General features: G+C 57.8%; 1 protein-coding gene across 1 annotated transcript in view; it reads left to right on the top strand.

Annotated features, from left to right (window-relative positions):
* The window catches only part of LOC132388461 (transcobalamin-1-like), a gene marked incomplete at its 3' end in the record, with an annotated part of 125,397 nt that extends 107,927 nt beyond the window's left edge, over nt 1-17,470 (top strand). Inside the window, exons 3-5 of the mRNA XM_059960805.1 lie at nt 4,606-4,797; nt 6,321-6,470; nt 17,315-17,470. Of these exons, the coding sequence (XP_059816788.1) occupies nt 4,606-4,797; nt 6,321-6,470; nt 17,315-17,470 (498 nt within the window). The remainder of the gene's footprint in view (nt 1-4,605; nt 4,798-6,320; nt 6,471-17,314) is intronic.
* Between the last annotated feature and the right edge of the window lie 959 nt (nt 17,471-18,429).

The following is an 18,429-nucleotide window of genomic DNA, read 5'->3' as shown; positions in this document are numbered from 1 at the left end:
TGTGGAGTGTGGGATCAGTTTGTGGAGTGTGGGATCAGTTTGGGGAGTGTGGGATCAGTTTGGGGAGTGTGGGATCAGTTTGGGGAGTGTGCGATCAGTTTGGGGAGTGTGGGATCAGTTTGGGGAGTTTGGGATCAGTTTGGGGAGTGTGGGATCAGTTTGGGGAGTGTGGGATCAGTGTGGGGACTGAGGGATCAGTTTGTGGAGTGTGGGATCAGTTTGTGGACTGTGGGATCAGTTTGTGGAGTGTGGGATCAGTTTGGGGAGTGTGGGATCAGTTTGTGGACTGTGGGATCAGTTTGTGGACTGTGGGATCAGTTTGTGGAGTGTGGGATCAGTTTGGGGACTGTGGGATCAGTTTGGGGGAGTGTGGGATCAGTTTGTGGAGTGTGGGATCAGTTTGGGGACTGTGCGATCAGTTTGTGGAGTGTGGGGTCAGTTTGTGGTGTGTGGGATCAGTTTGGGGAGTGTGGGATCAGTTTGTGGAGTGTGGGATCAGTTTGGGGACTGTGGGATCAGTTTGGGGACTGTGGGATCAGTTTGTGGAGTGTGGGATCAGTTTGTGGAGTGTGGGATCAGTTTGGGGAGTGTGGGATCAGTTTGGGGAGTGTGGGATCAGTTTGGGGAGTGTGGGATCAGTGTGGGGACTGAGGGATCAGTTTGTGGAGTGTGGGATCAGTTTGTGGACTGTGGGATCAGTTTGTGGAGTGTGGGATCAGTTTGGGGAGTGTGGGATCAGTTTGTGGACTGTGGGATCAGTTTGTGGACTGTGGGATCAGTTTGTGGAGTGTGGGATCAGTTTGGGGACTGTGGGATCAGTTTGGGGGAGTGTGGGATCAGTTTGTGGAGTGTGGGATCAGTTTGGGGACTGTGCGATCAGTTTGTGGAGTGTGGGGTCAGTTTGTGGTGTGTGGGATCAGTTTGGGGAGTGTGGGATCAGTTTGTGGAGTGTGGGATCAGTTTGGGGACTGTGGGATCAGTTTGGGGACTGTGGGATCAGTTTGTGGAGTGTGGGATCAGTTTGTGGAGTGTGGGATCAGTTTGGGGAGTGTGGGATCAGTTTGGGGAGTGTGGGATCAGTTTGGGGAGTGTGCGATCAGTTTGGGGAGTGTGCGATCAGTTTGGGGAGTGTGGGATCAGTTTGTGGAGTGTGGGATCAGTGTGGGGACTGTGGGATCAGTTTGTGGAGTGTGGGATCAGTTTGGGGAGTGTGGGATCAGTTTGTGGACTGTGGGATCAGTTTGGGGAGTGTTGGATCAGTTTGGGGAGTGTGGGATCATTTTGGGGAGTGTGGGATCAGTTTGTGGAGTGTGGGATCAGTTTCTGGAGCGTGGGATCAGTTTGGGGACTGTGGGATCAGTTTGTGGAGTGTGGGATCAGTTTGTGGAGTGTGGGATCAGTTTGTGGAGTGTGGGATCAGTTTGTGGAGTGTGGGATCAGTTTGTGGAGTGTACGATCAGTTTGGGGAGTGTGGGATCAGTTTGGGGAGTGTGGGATCAGTTTGTGGAGTGTGGGATCAGTGTGGGGACTGTGGGATCAGTTTGTGGACAGTGGGATCAGTTTGTGGAGTGTGGGATCAGTTTGTGGAGTCTGGGATCAGTTTGGGGAGTGTGGGATCAGTTTGGGGAGTGTGCGATCAGTTTGGGGAGTGTGGGATCAGTTTGGGGAGTGTGGGATCAGTTTGTGGAGTGTGGGATTAGTGTGGGGACTGTGGGATCAGTTTGTGGAGTGTGGGATCAGTTTGGGGAGTGTGGGATCAGTTTGTGGACTGTGGGATCATTTTGGGGAGTGTTGGATCAGTTTGGGGAGTGTGGGATCATTTTGGGGAGTGTGGGATCAGTTTGTGGAGCGTGGGATCAGTTTGTGGAGCGTGGGATCAGTTTGTGGAGTGTGGGATCAGTTTGTGGAGTGTGGGATCAGTTTGTGGAGTGTGGGATCAGTTTGGGGAGTGTGGGATCAGTTTGTGGAGTGTGGGATCAGTTTGTGGAGTGTGCGATCAGTTTGGGGAGTGTGGGATCAGTTTGGGGAGTGTGGGATCAGTGTGGGGACTGTGGGATCAGTTTGTGGAGCGTGGGATCAGTTTGTGGAGCCTGGGATCAGTTTGGGGAGTGTGGGATCAGTTTGGGGAGTGTGGGATCAGTTTGTGGAGTGTGGGATCAGTTTGGGGAGTGTGGGATCAGTTTGTGGAGTGTGGGGACTGTGGGATCAGTTTGTGGAGTGTGGGATCAGTGTGGGGACTGTGGGATCAGTTTGTGGAGTGTGGGATCAGTTTGGGGAGTGTGGGATCAGTTTGGGGAGTGTGGGATCAGTTTGGGGAGTGTGGGATCAGTTTGGGGAGTGTGGGATCAGTGTGGGGACTGTGGGATCAGTTTGTGGAGTGTGGGATCAGTTTGGGGAGTGTGGGATCAGTTTGGGGACTGTGGGATCAGTTTGTGGAGTGTGGGATCAGTTTGGGGAGTGTGGGATCAGTTTGTGGAGTGTGGGATCAGTTTGTGGAGTGTGCGATCAGTTTGGGGAGTGTGGGATCAGTTTGGGGAGTGTGGGATCAGTTTGGGGAGTGTGGGATCAGTTTGTGGAGTGTGGGATCAGTGTGGGGACTGTGGGATCAGTTTGTGGAGTGTGGGATCAGTTTGTGGAGTGTGGGATCAGTTTGTGGAGTGTGGGATCAGTTTGTGGAGTGTGGGATCAGTTTGGGGACTGGGGGATCAGTTTGTGGAGTGTGCGATCAGTTTGGGGAGTGTGGGATCAGTTTGCGGAGTGTGGGATCAGTTTGTGGAGTGTGGGATCAGTGTGGGGACTGTGGGATCAGTTTGTGGAGTTTGGGATCAGTTTGGGGAGTGTGGGATCAGTTTGGGGAGTGTGGGATCAGTTTGGGGAGTGTGGGATCAGTTTGGGGACTGTGGGATCAGTTTGTGGACTGTGGGATCAGTTTGGGGAGTGTGGGATCAGTTTGGGGACTATGGGATCAGTTTGTGGAGTGTGGGGTCAGTTTGTGGTGTGTGGGATCAGTTTGGGGAGTGTGGGATCAGTTTGTGGAGTGTGGGATCTGTTTGGGGACTGTGGGATCAGTTTGTGGAGTGTGGGATCAGTTTGGGGAGTGTGGGATCAGTTTGGGGAGTGTGGGATCAGTTTGTGGAGTGTGCGATCAGTTTGGGGAGTGTGGGATCAGTTTGGGGAGTGTGGGATCAGATTGTGGAGTGTGGGATCAGTTTGGGGAGTGTGGGATCAGTTTGTGGAGTGTGGGATCAGTTTGGGGACTGGGGGATCAGTTTGTGGAGTGTGCGATCAGTTTGGGGAGTGTGGGATCAGTTTGGGGAGTGTGGGATCAGTTTGTGGAGTGTGGGATCAGTTTGGGGAGTGTGGGATCAGTTTGGGGAGTGTGGGATCAGTTTGGGGACTGGGGGATCAGTTTGTGGAGTGTGTGATCAGTTTGGGGAGTGTGGGATCAGTTTGGGGAGTGTGGGATCAGTTTGGGGAGTGTGGGATCTGTTTGGGGAGTGTGGGATCAGTTTGTGGAGTGTGGGATCAGTGTGGGGACTGTGGGATCAGTTTGTGGAGTGTGGGATCAGTTTGGGGAGTGTGGGATCAGTTTGGGGAGTGTGGGATCAGTTTGTGGAGTGTGGGATCAGTGTGGGGACTGTCGGATCAGTTTGTGGAGTGTGGGATCAGTTTGGGGAGTGTGGGATCAGTTTGTGGAGTGTGGGATCAGTTTGGGGACTGGGGGATCAGTTTGTGGAGTGTGCGATCAGTTTGGGGAGTGTGGGATCAGTTTGTGGAGTGTGGGATCAGTTTGGGGAGTTTGGGTTCAGTTTGTGGAGTGTGTGATCAGTGTGGGGACTGTGGGATCAGTTTGTGGAGTGTGGGATCAGTTTGGGGAGTGTGGGATCAGTTTGGGGAGTGTGGGATCAGTTTGGGGAGTGTGGGATCAGTTTGGGGAGTGTGGGATCAGTTTGTGGAGTGTGCGATCAGTTTGTGGAGTGTGGGATCAGTTTGGGGACTGTGGGATCAGTTTGTGGACTGTGGGATCAGTTTGTGGAGTGTGGGATCAGTTTGGGGAGTGTGGGATCAGTTTGCGGAGTGTGGGATCAGTTTGGGGAGTGTGTGATCAGTTTGGGGAGTGTGGGATCAGTTTGGGGAGTGTGGGATCATTTTGTGGAGTGTGGGATCAGTGTGGGGACTGTGGGATCAGTTTGTGGAGTGTGGGATCAGTTTGGGGAGTGTGGGATCAGTTTGCGGAGTGTGGGATCAGTTTGTGGAGTGTGGGATCAGTGTGGGGACTGTGGGATCAGTTTGTGGAGTGTGGGATCAGTTTGGGGAGTGTGGGATCAGTTTGTGGAGTGTGCGATCAGTTTGTGGAGTGTGGGATCAGTTTGGGGAGTGTGGGATCAATTTGGGGAGTGTGGGATCAGTTTGTGGAGTGTGGGATCAGTGTGGGGACTGTGGGATCAGTTTGTGGAGTGTGGGATCAGTTTGGGGAGTGTGGGATCAGTTTGTGGAGTGTGGGATCAGTGTGGGGACTATTTTGGGTTCTGTGGGGAAAGAGGAGGTCGGTGTGATATTCCGGCTGTTATCCTCACTCTTTCCCTCCGGCCGTCCCTCCCGCAGGTATTCCGGAGGCCCGCAGAGAGACGCTGGACTCCCTCCTGCGGACCATGCTGTACAGCGTGGGCGACCCGAACCGGGACCCCAACCCCAGCATCCTCATCGCACTCCGGTTGGCCCGGGATCACCACCTGGAGACGGAGAGACGTCTGACCGAGCAGCTGAGAGAGGCGGCCGCCCAGAAGCTGGACAGGAGTGAGTGTTCACAGAGAGGAAAACTCCTCCCCCCCTCTCTCTGTCTATCCCTCCCTCTCTCTGCCTCCCTCTCTCCCTATCCCCCTCCTTCTCTATCCCTCTCTCTCTCCTTCTCTCTCTCCTATCTCCCCTCTCTATCACTCCCTCTGTCTGCCCCTCTCTCCCTATCCCCCTCCTTCTCTATCCCTCTCTCTCTCCTTCTCTCTCTCCTATCCCCCTCTCTCTATCCCTCCCTCTATCTGCCTCTCTCTCTATCCCTCTCTCCCTATCCCCTACCTTCTCTATCCCTCTCTCTCTCCTCTCTCTCCTATCCCCCTCTCTATCCCTTCCTCGCTCTGCCTCTCTCTCTCTAGCCCTCTCCCTATCCCCCCTTCTCTATCCCTCTCTCTCTCTCTAGCCCTCTCTCCCTCTCCTCCTCCTCTATCCCTCTCTCCTCTCTCTCTCTTCTATCCCCATCCCTCCCTCTCTCTCTATCCCTCTCTCTTTATCCCCTCTCTCCCCGCCTCCCTCTCTCTCTCCCTCTCTCAGTCTCTCTCTCCCTCTGTCTATTCCTCTCTCCCCCTCTCTTCCCTCTCTCTCTCTCTCCCTTCTCACGTTCCCTCTCTGACCATCACTCGCTCCTCTCCCCACTTTTCTCTACCACCCACCTCTCTCTCCCACCCTCTCCCCTTCTTCATTTCCCTTCCCTCCTCGTTATCTCCCACTCTCTCTGCTCTCTCTCACTCCCGCTCTCCCCCCTCCTTCCCACTCCTCCTCTCTCTCTATTTCCCCCTCCCTCTATTCCCCTCTATCTGCCCTCCTTCTCTCCTCATCTCTCCCCCTCCCCCTCTCTTCCCATCCCTCACTCCCCCCCCTCCTTGTCCCTCTGTGCCTACCTCTCCATAGTCTCTCTCCCCCCCCCCACTCTCTATGGCCCCACTCTCCCCCCCCCCCGCATTCTCTCTCCCCATCGTTCTCCCTGTCTCTCTCCCCCTTGCTCCTGTCTCTCAGCCCGCCTCTCTTTTGCCCCTCCCTGTGCCAGACATTATTCACTCCCGGCCAGTGACTCTGCAGATTTGGTTCCGAAACAGGATTTAGCGAAGGGAGGGGGAAGAAAAGGAGTCTGTCTGTCTGTCTGTGTCTCTGTGAGTCTGTCTGTCTGTCTGTGTCTCTGTGAGTCTGTCTGTCTGTCTGTGTCTGTGCGCAAATTCGTCTGTCTAGGGGCAGATCAGTTCAGGAATGCAGTTTTAACTGTCCAATCCCCTGCACCCTCTCTCCCCACACTCTCCCATCCCCTCCCCACACTATCTTCCGATCACTCCCCTCCACCACTCCTCCTCTCTCCCCAGCTCCCTACCCCCATCACACGTTCCCTCTCCCAACACTCCCGTCTCTCTCTACTCGTCCCTCCCTCCGACCCCAATTCCTCCCGTCTCCGTCCCCACTCTCCCCCGTCTCTCTGTCCCACACCCGCCCCGCCTTTCACCCCCACCCCGACCCGCTGACAGACACAGCTCACTCCGTACGCTCTGTCCCACAAACAGGGGAAGACTTTACATCGGGACTCCTGGCTCTCTACACCCTGGCGCTCACGTCCGCCTGCCACAACCCCGAGCACCTTGAAGTTCAGGGGAAGACTTTCAACCTGCTGCAGGTCCTGGAAGAAAAACTCAACCAGGAAATCGAACATATTGGTACGACGGGCTCCGGACAGCCCCCTTCACACAATCCCGGAGACGGACACGAGGTGGCGCTGCACACCGTCCCATCACACACTCCCGGAGACGGACACGAGGTGGCGCTGCACACCGTCCCATCACATACTCTCCCGGGGTCGGACACAGAGTGAAATCTCCATCCACACCGTCCCATCACACACCCCCGGGGTCAGACACAGAGTGAATCTCCCTCCACACCGTCCCATCACACACTCCCGGGGTCAGACACAGAGTGAATCTCCCTCCACACCGTCCCATCACACACTCCCGGGGTCAGACACAGAGTGAATCTCCCTCAGCACCGTCCCATCACACACTCCCGGGGTCAGACACAGAGTGAATCTCCCTCAGCACCGTCCCATCACACACTCCCGGGGTCAGACACAGAGTGAAACTCCCTCCACACCGTCCCATCACACACTCCCGGGGTCAGACACAGAGTGAATCTCCATCCACACCGTCCCATCACATACTCTCCCGGGGTCGGACACAGAGTGAAATCTCCCTCCACACCGTCCCATCACACACCCCCGGGGTCAGACACAGAGTGAATCTCCCTCCACACCGTCCCATCACACACTCCCGGGGTCAGACACAGAGTGAATCTCCCTCAGCACCGTCCCATCACACACTCCCGGGGTCAGACACAGAGTGAATCTCCCTCAGCACCGTCCCATCACACACTCCCGGGGTCAGACACAGAGTGAAACTCCCTCCACTCCATCCCATCACACACTCCAGGGGTCAGACACAGAGTGAATCTCCCCCCACACCGTCCCCTCACACACTCCCGGGGTCAGACACAGAGTGAATCTCCCTCCACACCGTCCCATCACACACTCCCGGGGTCAGACACAGAGTGAAACTCCCTCCTCACAATCCCATCACACACTCCCGGGGTCAGACAAAGAGTGATTCACCCTCCGCACCGTCCGATCACGTACTCCCGGGGTCAGACACAGAGTGAATCTCCCTCCGCACCGTCCCCTCACACACTCCCGGGGTCAGACACAGAGTGAATCTCCCTCCACACCGTCCCATCACACACTCCCGGGGTCAGACACAGAGTGAATCTCCCTCCACACCGTCCGATCACACACTCCCGGGGTCAGACACAGAGTGATTCACCCTCCGCACCGTCCCGTCACACACTCCCGGGGTCAGACACAGAGTGAATCTCCCTCCACACCGTCCCATCACACACTCCCGGGGTCAGATACAGAGTGAATCTCCCTCCGCACCGTCCCCTCACACACTCCCGGGGTCAGTCACAGAGTGAATCTCCCTCCACACCGTCCCATCACACACTCCCGGGGTCAGACACAGAGTGAATCTCCCTCCTCACCGTCCCATCACACCCTCCAAGGGTCAGACACAGAGTGAATCTCCCTCCACACGGTCCCATCACACAATCCCGGGGTCAGACACAGAGTGAATCTCCATCCACACCGTCCCATCACACACTCCCGGGGGCAGACACATAGTGAATCTCCCTCCACACCGTACCCTCACACACTCCCGGGTCAAACACAGAGTGAATCTCCCTCCACACCGTCCCATCACACACTCCCAGTGTCAGACACAGAGTGAATCTCCCTTCACACCGTCCCATCACACACTCCCCGGGTCAGACACAGAGTGAATCTCCCTCCACACCGTCCCATCACACACTCCCGGGGTCAGACACAGAGTGAATCTCCCTCCACACCGTCCCATCACACACTCCCGGGGTCAGACACAGAGTGAATCTCCCTCCACACCGTCCCATCACACACTCCCGGGGTCCGACACAGAGTGAATCTCCCTCCACACCGTCCCATCACACACTCCCGGGGTCAGACACAGAGTGAATCTCCCTCCTCACCGTCCCATCACATACTCCCGGGGTCAGACACAGAGTGAATCTCCCTCCACACCGTCCCATCACACACTCCCGGGGTCCGACACAGAGTGAATCTCCCTCCTCACCGTCCCATCACATACTCCCGGGGTCAGACACAGACTGAATCTCCCTCCACACCGTCCCATAACACACACCCGGGGTCCTTCACAGAGTGAATCTCCCTCCTCACCGTCCCATCACATACTCCCGGGGTCAGACACAGAGTGAATCTCCCTCCACACCGTCCCATCACACACTCCCGGGGTCAGACACAGAGCGAATCTCCCTCCACACCGTCGCATCACACACTCCCGGGGTCAGACACAGAGCGAATCTCCCTCCACACCGTCCCATCACACACTCCCGGGGTCAGACACAGAGCGAATCTCCCTCCACACCGTCCCATCACACACTCCCGGGGTCAGACACAGAGTGAACCTCCCTCCACACCGTCCCATCACACACTCCCGGGGTCAGACACAGAGTGAATCTCCCTCCACACCGTCCCATCACACACTCCAGGGGTCAGACACAGAGTGAATGTCCCTCCACACCGTCCCATCACACACTCCCGGGGTCAGACACAGAGTGAATCTCCCTCCACACCGTCCGATCACACACTCCCGGGGTCAGACACAGAGTGAATCTCCCTCCACACCGTCCGATCACACACTCCCGGGGTCAGACACAGAGTGATTCACCCTCCGCACCGTCCCGTCACACACTCCCGGGGTCAGACACAGAGTGAATCTCCCTCCACACCGTCCCATCACACACTCCCGGGGTCAGATACAGAGTGAATCTCCCTCCGCACCGTCCCCTCACACACTCCCGGGGTCAGTCACAGAGTGAATCTCCCTCCACACCGTCCCATCACACACTCCCGGGGTCAGACACAGAGTGAATCTCCCTCCTCACCGTCCCATCACACCCTCCAAGGGTCAGACACAGAGTGAATCTCCCTCCACACGGTCCCATCACACAATCCCGGGGTCAGACACAGAGTGAATCTCCATCCACACCGTCCCATCACACACTCCCGGGGGCAGACACATAGTGAATCTCCCTCCACACCGTACCCTCACACACTCCCGGGGTCAGACACAGAGTGAATCTCCCTCCACACCGTCCCATCACACACTCCCAGTGTCAGACACAGAGTGAATCTCCCTTCACACCGTCCCATCACACACTCCCGGGGTCAGACACAGAGTGAATCTCCCTCCACACCGTCCCATCACACACTCCCGGGGTCAGACACAGAGTGAATCTCCCTCCACACCGTCCCATCACACACTCCCGGGGTCAGACACAGAGTGAATCTCCCTCCACACCGTCCCATCACACACTCCCGGGGTCCGACACAGAGTGAATCTCCCTCCTCACCGTCCCATCACCTACTCCCGGGGTCAGACACAGAGTGAATCTCCCTCCACACCGTCCCATCACACACTCCCGGGGTCCGACACAGAGTGAATCTCCCTCCTCACCGTCCCATCACATACTCCCGGGGTCAGACACAGACTGAATCTCCCTCCACACCGTCCCATAACACACTCCCGGGGTCCGACACAGAGTGAATCTCCCTCCTCACCGTCCCATCACATACTCCCGGGGTCAGACACAGAGTGAATCTCCCTCCACACCGTCCCATCACACACTCCCGGGGTCAGACACAGAGTGAACCTCCCTCCACACCGTCCCATCACACACTCCCGGGGTCAGACACAGAGTGAATCTCCCTCCACACCGTCCCATCACACACTCCCGGGGTCAGACACAGAGTGAATGTCCCTCCACACCGTCCCATCACACACTCCCGGGGTCAGACACAGAGTGAAGCTCCCTCCACACCGTCCCATCACACACTCCCGGGGTCAGACACAGAGTGAATCTCCCCCCACACCGTCCCATCACACACTCCCGGGGTCAGACACAGAGTGAATCTCCCTCCGCACCGTCCCATCACACACTCCCGGGGTCGGACACAGAGTGAAATCTCCATCCACACCGTCCCATCACACACCCCCGGGGTCAGACACAGAGTGAATCTCCCTCCACACCGTCCCATCACACACTCCCGGGGTCAGACACAGAGTGAATCTCCCTCCACACCGTCCCATCACACACTCCCGGGGTCAGACACAGAGTGAATCTCCCTCAGCACCGTCCCATCACACACTCCCGGGGTCAGACACAGAGTGAATCTCCCTCAGCACCGTCCCATCACACACTCCCGGGGTCAGACACAGAGTGAAACTCCCTCCACACCGTCCCATCACACACTCCCGGGGTCAGACACAGAGTGAATCTCCATCCACACCGTCCCATCACATACTCTCCCGGGGTCGGACACAGAGTGAAATCTCCCTCCACACCGTCCCATCACACACCCCCGGGGTCAGACACAGAGTGAATCTCCCTCCACACCGTCCCATCACACACTCCCGGGGTCAGACACAGAGTGAATCTCCCTCAGCACCGTCCCATCACACACTCCCGGGGTCAGACACAGAGTGAATCTCCCTCAGCACCGTCCCATCACACACTCCCGGGGTCAGACACAGAGTGAAACTCCCTCCACTCCATCCCATCACACACTCCAGGGGTCAGACACAGAGTGAATCTCCCCCCACACCGTCCCCTCACACACTCCCGGGGTCAGACACAGAGTGAATCTCCCTCCACACCGTCCCATCACACACTCCCGGGGTCAGACACAGAGTGAAACTCCCTCCTCACAATCCCATCACACACTCCCGGGGTCAGACAAAGAGTGATTCACCCTCCGCACCGTCCGATCACGTACTCCCGGGGTCAGACACAGAGTGAATCTCCCTCCGCACCGTCCCCTCACACACTCCCGGGGTCAGACACAGAGTGAATCTCCCTCCACACCGTCCCATCACACACTCCCGGGGTCAGACACAGAGTGAATCTCCCTCCACACCGTCCGATCACACACTCCCGGGGTCAGACACAGAGTGATTCACCCTCCGCACCGTCCCGTCACACACTCCCGGGGTCAGACACAGAGTGAATCTCCCTCCACACCGTCCCATCACACACTCCCGGGGTCAGATACAGAGTGAATCTCCCTCCGCACCGTCCCCTCACACACTCCCGGGGTCAGTCACAGAGTGAATCTCCCTCCACACCGTCCCATCACACACTCCCGGGGTCAGACACAGAGTGAATCTCCCTCCTCACCGTCCCATCACACCCTCCAAGGGTCAGACACAGAGTGAATCTCCCTCCACACGGTCCCATCACACAATCCCGGGGTCAGACACAGAGTGAATCTCCATCCACACCGTCCCATCACACACTCCCGGGGGCAGACACATAGTGAATCTCCCTCCACACCGTACCCTCACACACTCCCGGGTCAAACACAGAGTGAATCTCCCTCCACACCGTCCCATCACACACTCCCAGTGTCAGACACAGAGTGAATCTCCCTTCACACCGTCCCATCACACACTCCCCGGGTCAGACACAGAGTGAATCTCCCTCCACACCGTCCCATCACACACTCCCGGGGTCAGACACAGAGTGAATCTCCCTCCACACCGTCCCATCACACACTCCCGGGGTCAGACACAGAGTGAATCTCCCTCCACACCGTCCCATCACACACTCCCGGGGTCCGACACAGAGTGAATCTCCCTCCACACCGTCCCATCACACACTCCCGGGGTCAGACACAGAGTGAATCTCCCTCCTCACCGTCCCATCACATACTCCCGGGGTCAGACACAGAGTGAATCTCCCTCCACACCGTCCCATCACACACTCCCGGGGTCCGACACAGAGTGAATCTCCCTCCTCACCGTCCCATCACATACTCCCGGGGTCAGACACAGACTGAATCTCCCTCCACACCGTCCCATAACACACACCCGGGGTCCTTCACAGAGTGAATCTCCCTCCTCACCGTCCCATCACATACTCCCGGGGTCAGACACAGAGTGAATCTCCCTCCACACCGTCCCATCACACACTCCCGGGGTCAGACACAGAGCGAATCTCCCTCCACACCGTCGCATCACACACTCCCGGGGTCAGACACAGAGCGAATCTCCCTCCACACCGTCCCATCACACACTCCCGGGGTCAGACACAGAGCGAATCTCCCTCCACACCGTCCCATCACACACTCCCGGGGTCAGACACAGAGTGAACCTCCCTCCACACCGTCCCATCACACACTCCCGGGGTCAGACACAGAGTGAATCTCCCTCCACACCGTCCCATCACACACTCCAGGGGTCAGACACAGAGTGAATGTCCCTCCACACCGTCCCATCACACACTCCCGGGGTCAGACACAGAGTGAATCTCCCTCCACACCGTCCGATCACACACTCCCGGGGTCAGACACAGAGTGAATCTCCCTCCACACCGTCCGATCACACACTCCCGGGGTCAGACACAGAGTGATTCACCCTCCGCACCGTCCCGTCACACACTCCCGGGGTCAGACACAGAGTGAATCTCCCTCCACACCGTCCCATCACACACTCCCGGGGTCAGATACAGAGTGAATCTCCCTCCGCACCGTCCCCTCACACACTCCCGGGGTCAGTCACAGAGTGAATCTCCCTCCACACCGTCCCATCACACACTCCCGGGGTCAGACACAGAGTGAATCTCCCTCCTCACCGTCCCATCACACCCTCCAAGGGTCAGACACAGAGTGAATCTCCCTCCACACGGTCCCATCACACAATCCCGGGGTCAGACACAGAGTGAATCTCCATCCACACCGTCCCATCACACACTCCCGGGGGCAGACACATAGTGAATCTCCCTCCACACCGTACCCTCACACACTCCCGGGGTCAGACACAGAGTGAATCTCCCTCCACACCGTCCCATCACACACTCCCAGTGTCAGACACAGAGTGAATCTCCCTTCACACCGTCCCATCACACACTCCCGGGGTCAGACACAGAGTGAATCTCCCTCCACACCGTCCCATCACACACTCCCGGGGTCAGACACAGAGTGAATCTCCCTCCACACCGTCCCATCACACACTCCCGGGGTCAGACACAGAGTGAATCTCCCTCCACACCGTCCCATCACACACTCCCGGGGTCCGACACAGAGTGAATCTCCCTCCTCACCGTCCCATCACCTACTCCCGGGGTCAGACACAGAGTGAATCTCCCTCCACACCGTCCCATCACACACTCCCGGGGTCCGACACAGAGTGAATCTCCCTCCTCACCGTCCCATCACATACTCCCGGGGTCAGACACAGACTGAATCTCCCTCCACACCGTCCCATAACACACTCCCGGGGTCCGACACAGAGTGAATCTCCCTCCTCACCGTCCCATCACATACTCCCGGGGTCAGACACAGAGTGAATCTCCCTCCACACCGTCCCATCACACACTCCCGGGGTCAGACACAGAGTGAACCTCCCTCCACACCGTCCCATCACACACTCCCGGGGTCAGACACAGAGTGAATCTCCCTCCACACCGTCCCATCACACACTCCCGGGGTCAGACACAGAGTGAATGTCCCTCCACACCGTCCCATCACACACTCCCGGGGTCAGACACAGAGTGAAGCTCCCTCCACACCGTCCCATCACACACTCCCGGGGTCAGACACAGAGTGAATCTCCCCCCACACCGTCCCATCACACACTCCCGGGGTCAGACACAGAGTGAATCTCCCTCCGCACCGTCCCATCACACACTCCCGGGGTCAGACACAGAGTGAAACTCCTCCTCACAATCCCATCACACACTCCCGGGGTCAGACAAAGAGTGATTCACCCTCCGCACCGTCCGATCACGTACTCCCGGGGTCAGACACAGAGTGAATCTCCCTCCGCACCGTCCCCTCACACACTCCCGGGGTCAGACACAGAGTGAATCTCCCTCCACACCGTCCCATCACACACTCCCGGGGTCAGACACAGAGTGAATCTCCCTCCACACCGTCCGATCACACACTCCCGGGGTCAGACACAGAGTGATTCACCCTCCGCACCGTCCCGTCACACACTCCCGGGGTCAGACACAGAGTGAATCTCCCTCCACACCGTCCCATCACACACTCCCGGGGTCAGATACAGAGTGAATCTCCCTCCGCACCGTCCCCTCACACACTCCCGGGGTCAGTCACAGAGTGAATCTCCCTCCACACCGTCCCATCACACACTCCCGGGGTCAGACACAGAGTGAATCTCCCTCCTCACCGTCCCATCACACCCTCCAAGGGTCAGACACAGAGTGAATCTCCCTCCACACGGTCCCATCACACAATCCCGGGGTCAGACACAGAGTGAATCTCCATCCACACCGTCCCATCACACACTCCCGGGGGCAGACACATAGTGAATCTCCCTCCACACCGTACCCTCACACACTCCCGGGTCAAACACAGAGTGAATCTCCCTCCACACCGTCCCATCACACACTCCCAGTGTCAGACACAGAGTGAATCTCCCTTCACACCGTCCCATCACACACTCCCCGGGTCAGACACAGAGTGAATCTCCCTCCACACCGTCCCATCACACACTCCCGGGGTCAGACACAGAGTGAATCTCCCTCCACACCGTCCCATCACACACTCCCGGGGTCAGACACAGAGTGAATCTCCCTCCACACCGTCCCATCACACACTCCCGGGGTCCGACACAGAGTGAATCTCCCTCCACACCGTCCCATCACACACTCCCGGGGTCAGACACAGAGTGAATCTCCCTCCTCACCGTCCCATCACATACTCCCGGGGTCAGACACAGAGTGAATCTCCCTCCACACCGTCCCATCACACACTCCCGGGGTCCGACACAGAGTGAATCTCCCTCCTCACCGTCCCATCACATACTCCCGGGGTCAGACACAGACTGAATCTCCCTCCACACCGTCCCATAACACACACCCGGGGTCCTTCACAGAGTGAATCTCCCTCCTCACCGTCCCATCACATACTCCCGGGGTCAGACACAGAGTGAATCTCCCTCCACACCGTCCCATCACACCCTCCCGGGGTCAGACACAGAGCGAATCTCCCTCCACACCGTCCCATCACACACTCCCGGGGTCAGACACAGAGCGAATCTCCCTCCACACCGTCCCATCACACACTCCCGGGGTCAGACACAGAGCGAATCTCCCTCCACACCGTCCCATCACACACTCCCGGGGTCAGACACAGAGTGAACCTCCCTCCACACCGTCCCATCACACACTCCCGGGGTCAGACACAGAGTGAATCTCCCTCCACACCGTCCCATCACACACTCCCGGGGTCAGACACAGAGTGAATGTCCCTCCACACCGTCCCATCACACACTCCCGGGGTCAGACACAGAGTGAATCTCCCTCCAAACCGTCCGATCACACACTCCCGGGGTCAGACACAGAGTGAATCTCCCTCCACACCGTCCGATCACACACTCCCGGGGTCAGACACAGAGTGATTCACCCTCCGCACCGTCCCATCACACACTCCCGGGGTCAGACACAGAGTGAATCTCCCTCCACACCGTCCCATCACACACTCCCGGGGTCAGATACAGAGTGAATCTCCCTCCGCACCGTCCCCTCACACACTCCCGGGGTCAGTCACAGAGTGAATCTCCCTCCACACCGTCCCATCACACACTCCCGGGGTCAGACACAGAGTGAATCTCCCTCCTCACCGTCCCATCACACCCTCCAAGGGTCAGACACAGAGTGAATCTCCCTCCACACGGTCCCATCACACAATCCCGGGGTCAGACACAGAGTGAATCTCCATCCACACCGTCCCATCACACACTCCCGGGGGCAGACACATAGTGAATCTCCCTCCACACCGTACCCTCACACACTCCCGGGGTCAGACACAGAGTGAATCTCCCTCCACACCGTCCCATCACACACTCGCAGTGTCAGACACAGAGTGAATCTCCCTTCACACCGTCCCATCACACACTCCCGGGGTCAGACACAGAGTGAATCTCCCTCCACACCGTCCCATCACACACTCCCGGGGTCAGACACAGAGTGAATCTCCCTCCACACCGTCCCATCACACACTCCCGGGGTCAGACACAGAGTGAATCTCCCTCCACACCGTCCCATCACACACTCCCGGGGTCCGACACAGAGTGAATCTCCCTCCTCACCGTCCCATCACCTACTCCCGGGGTCAGACACAGAGTGAATCTCCCTCCACACCGTCCCATCACACACTCCCGGGGTCCGACACAGAGTGAATCTCCCTCCTCACCGTCCCATCACATACTCCCGGGGTCAGACACAGACTGAATCTCCCTCCACACCGTCCCATAACACACTCCCGGGGTCCGACACAGAGTGAATCTCCCTCCTCACCGTCCCATCACATACTCCCGGGGTCAGACACAGAGTGAATCTCCCTCCACACCGTCCCATCACACACTCCCGGGGTCAGACACAGAGTGAACCTCCCTCCACACCGTCCCATCACACACTCCCGGGGTCAGACACAGAGTGAATCTCCCTCCACACCGTCCCATCACACACTCCCGGGGTCAGACACAGAGTGAATGTCCCTCCACACCGTCCCATCACACACTCCCGGGGTCAGACACAGAGTGAAGCTCCCTCCACACCGTCCCATCACACACTCCCGGGGTCAGACACAGAGTGAATCTCCCCCCACACCGTCCCATCACACACTCCCGGGGTCAGACACAGAGTGAATCTCCCTCCGCACCGTCCCATCACACACTCCCGGGGTCAGACACAGAGTGAATCTCCCTCCACACCGTCCCATCACACACTCCCGGGGTCGGACACAGAGTGAATCTCCCTCCATACCATCCCATCACACACTCCCGGGGTCAGACACAGAGTGAATCTCCCTCCACACCGTCCCATCACACACTCCCGGGGTCAGACACAGAGTGAAGCTCTCTCCATGTTTCCTGTGCAGATTCGGAATCGGTCCCTCTCAGTAACTACTTCCAGGTGTCTCTGGACGTTCTCTCCCTCTGTGTCCATCACCACCCGCTGACGGCTGACATGGTCCGGGTCCTCACCGACGCTGTGGAAGGAGATCGGTTCACGCACGGCGGGGAGTTCTCTGTCGGTGAGGGATGTTCTCTCTCTCTCACCCAGACCCCTCCCCTCTCTCACACACACACCTCGCCCCTCTCTCTCTCACACACCTCTCCCCTCTCTCTCTCACACACACCTCTCCCCTCTCTCTCACACACACCTCTCCCCTCTCTCTCACACACACACCTCTCCCCTCTCACACACACACACCTCTCCCCTCTCTCACACACCTCTCCCCTCTCTCTCACACACACACCTCTCCCCTCTCTCTCTCACACACACCTCTCCCCTCTCTCTCTCACACACACCTCTCCCCTCTCTCTCTCACACACACCTCTCCCCTCTCTCTCACACACCTCTCCCCTCTCTCACACACACACACCTCCCCTCTCTCTCACACACCTCTCCCCTCTCTCTCTCACACACACCTCTCCCCTCTCTCTCTCACACACACCTCTCCCCTCTCTCTCTCTCACACACCTCTCCCCTCTCTCTCACACACACACCTCTCCCCTCTCTCTCTCACACACACCTCTCCCCTCTCTCACACACACCTCTCCCCTCTCTCACACACACACACCTCTCCCCTCTCTCTCACACACACCTCTCCCCTCTCTCTCACACACCTCTCCCCTCTCTCACACACACACACCTCCCCTCTCTCTCACACACCTCTCCCCTCTCTCACACACACACACCTCCCCTCTCTCTCACACACCTCTCCCCTCTCTCTCACACACACCTCTCCCCTCTCTCTCACACACCTCTCCCCTCTCTCTCACACACCTCTCCCCTCCCTCTCTCTCACACACACCTCTCCCCTCTCTCTCACACACCTTGCCCTCTCTCTCTCACACACACCTCTCCCCTCTCTCTCTCACACACACCTCTCCCCTCTCTCTCTCACACACACCTCTCCCCTCTCTCTCACACACACCTCTCCCCTCTCTCTCACACACACACCTCCCTCTCTCTCACACACACCTCCCC

Source organism: Hypanus sabinus, unplaced genomic scaffold, assembly GCF_030144855.1.
Source record: "Hypanus sabinus isolate sHypSab1 unplaced genomic scaffold, sHypSab1.hap1 scaffold_329, whole genome shotgun sequence".
Lineage (NCBI taxonomy): Eukaryota > Metazoa > Chordata > Chondrichthyes > Myliobatiformes > Dasyatidae > Hypanus > Hypanus sabinus.
The sequence above is the reverse complement of the archived record's forward strand: the minus strand, read 5'-3'. Positions and strand labels throughout refer to the sequence as shown.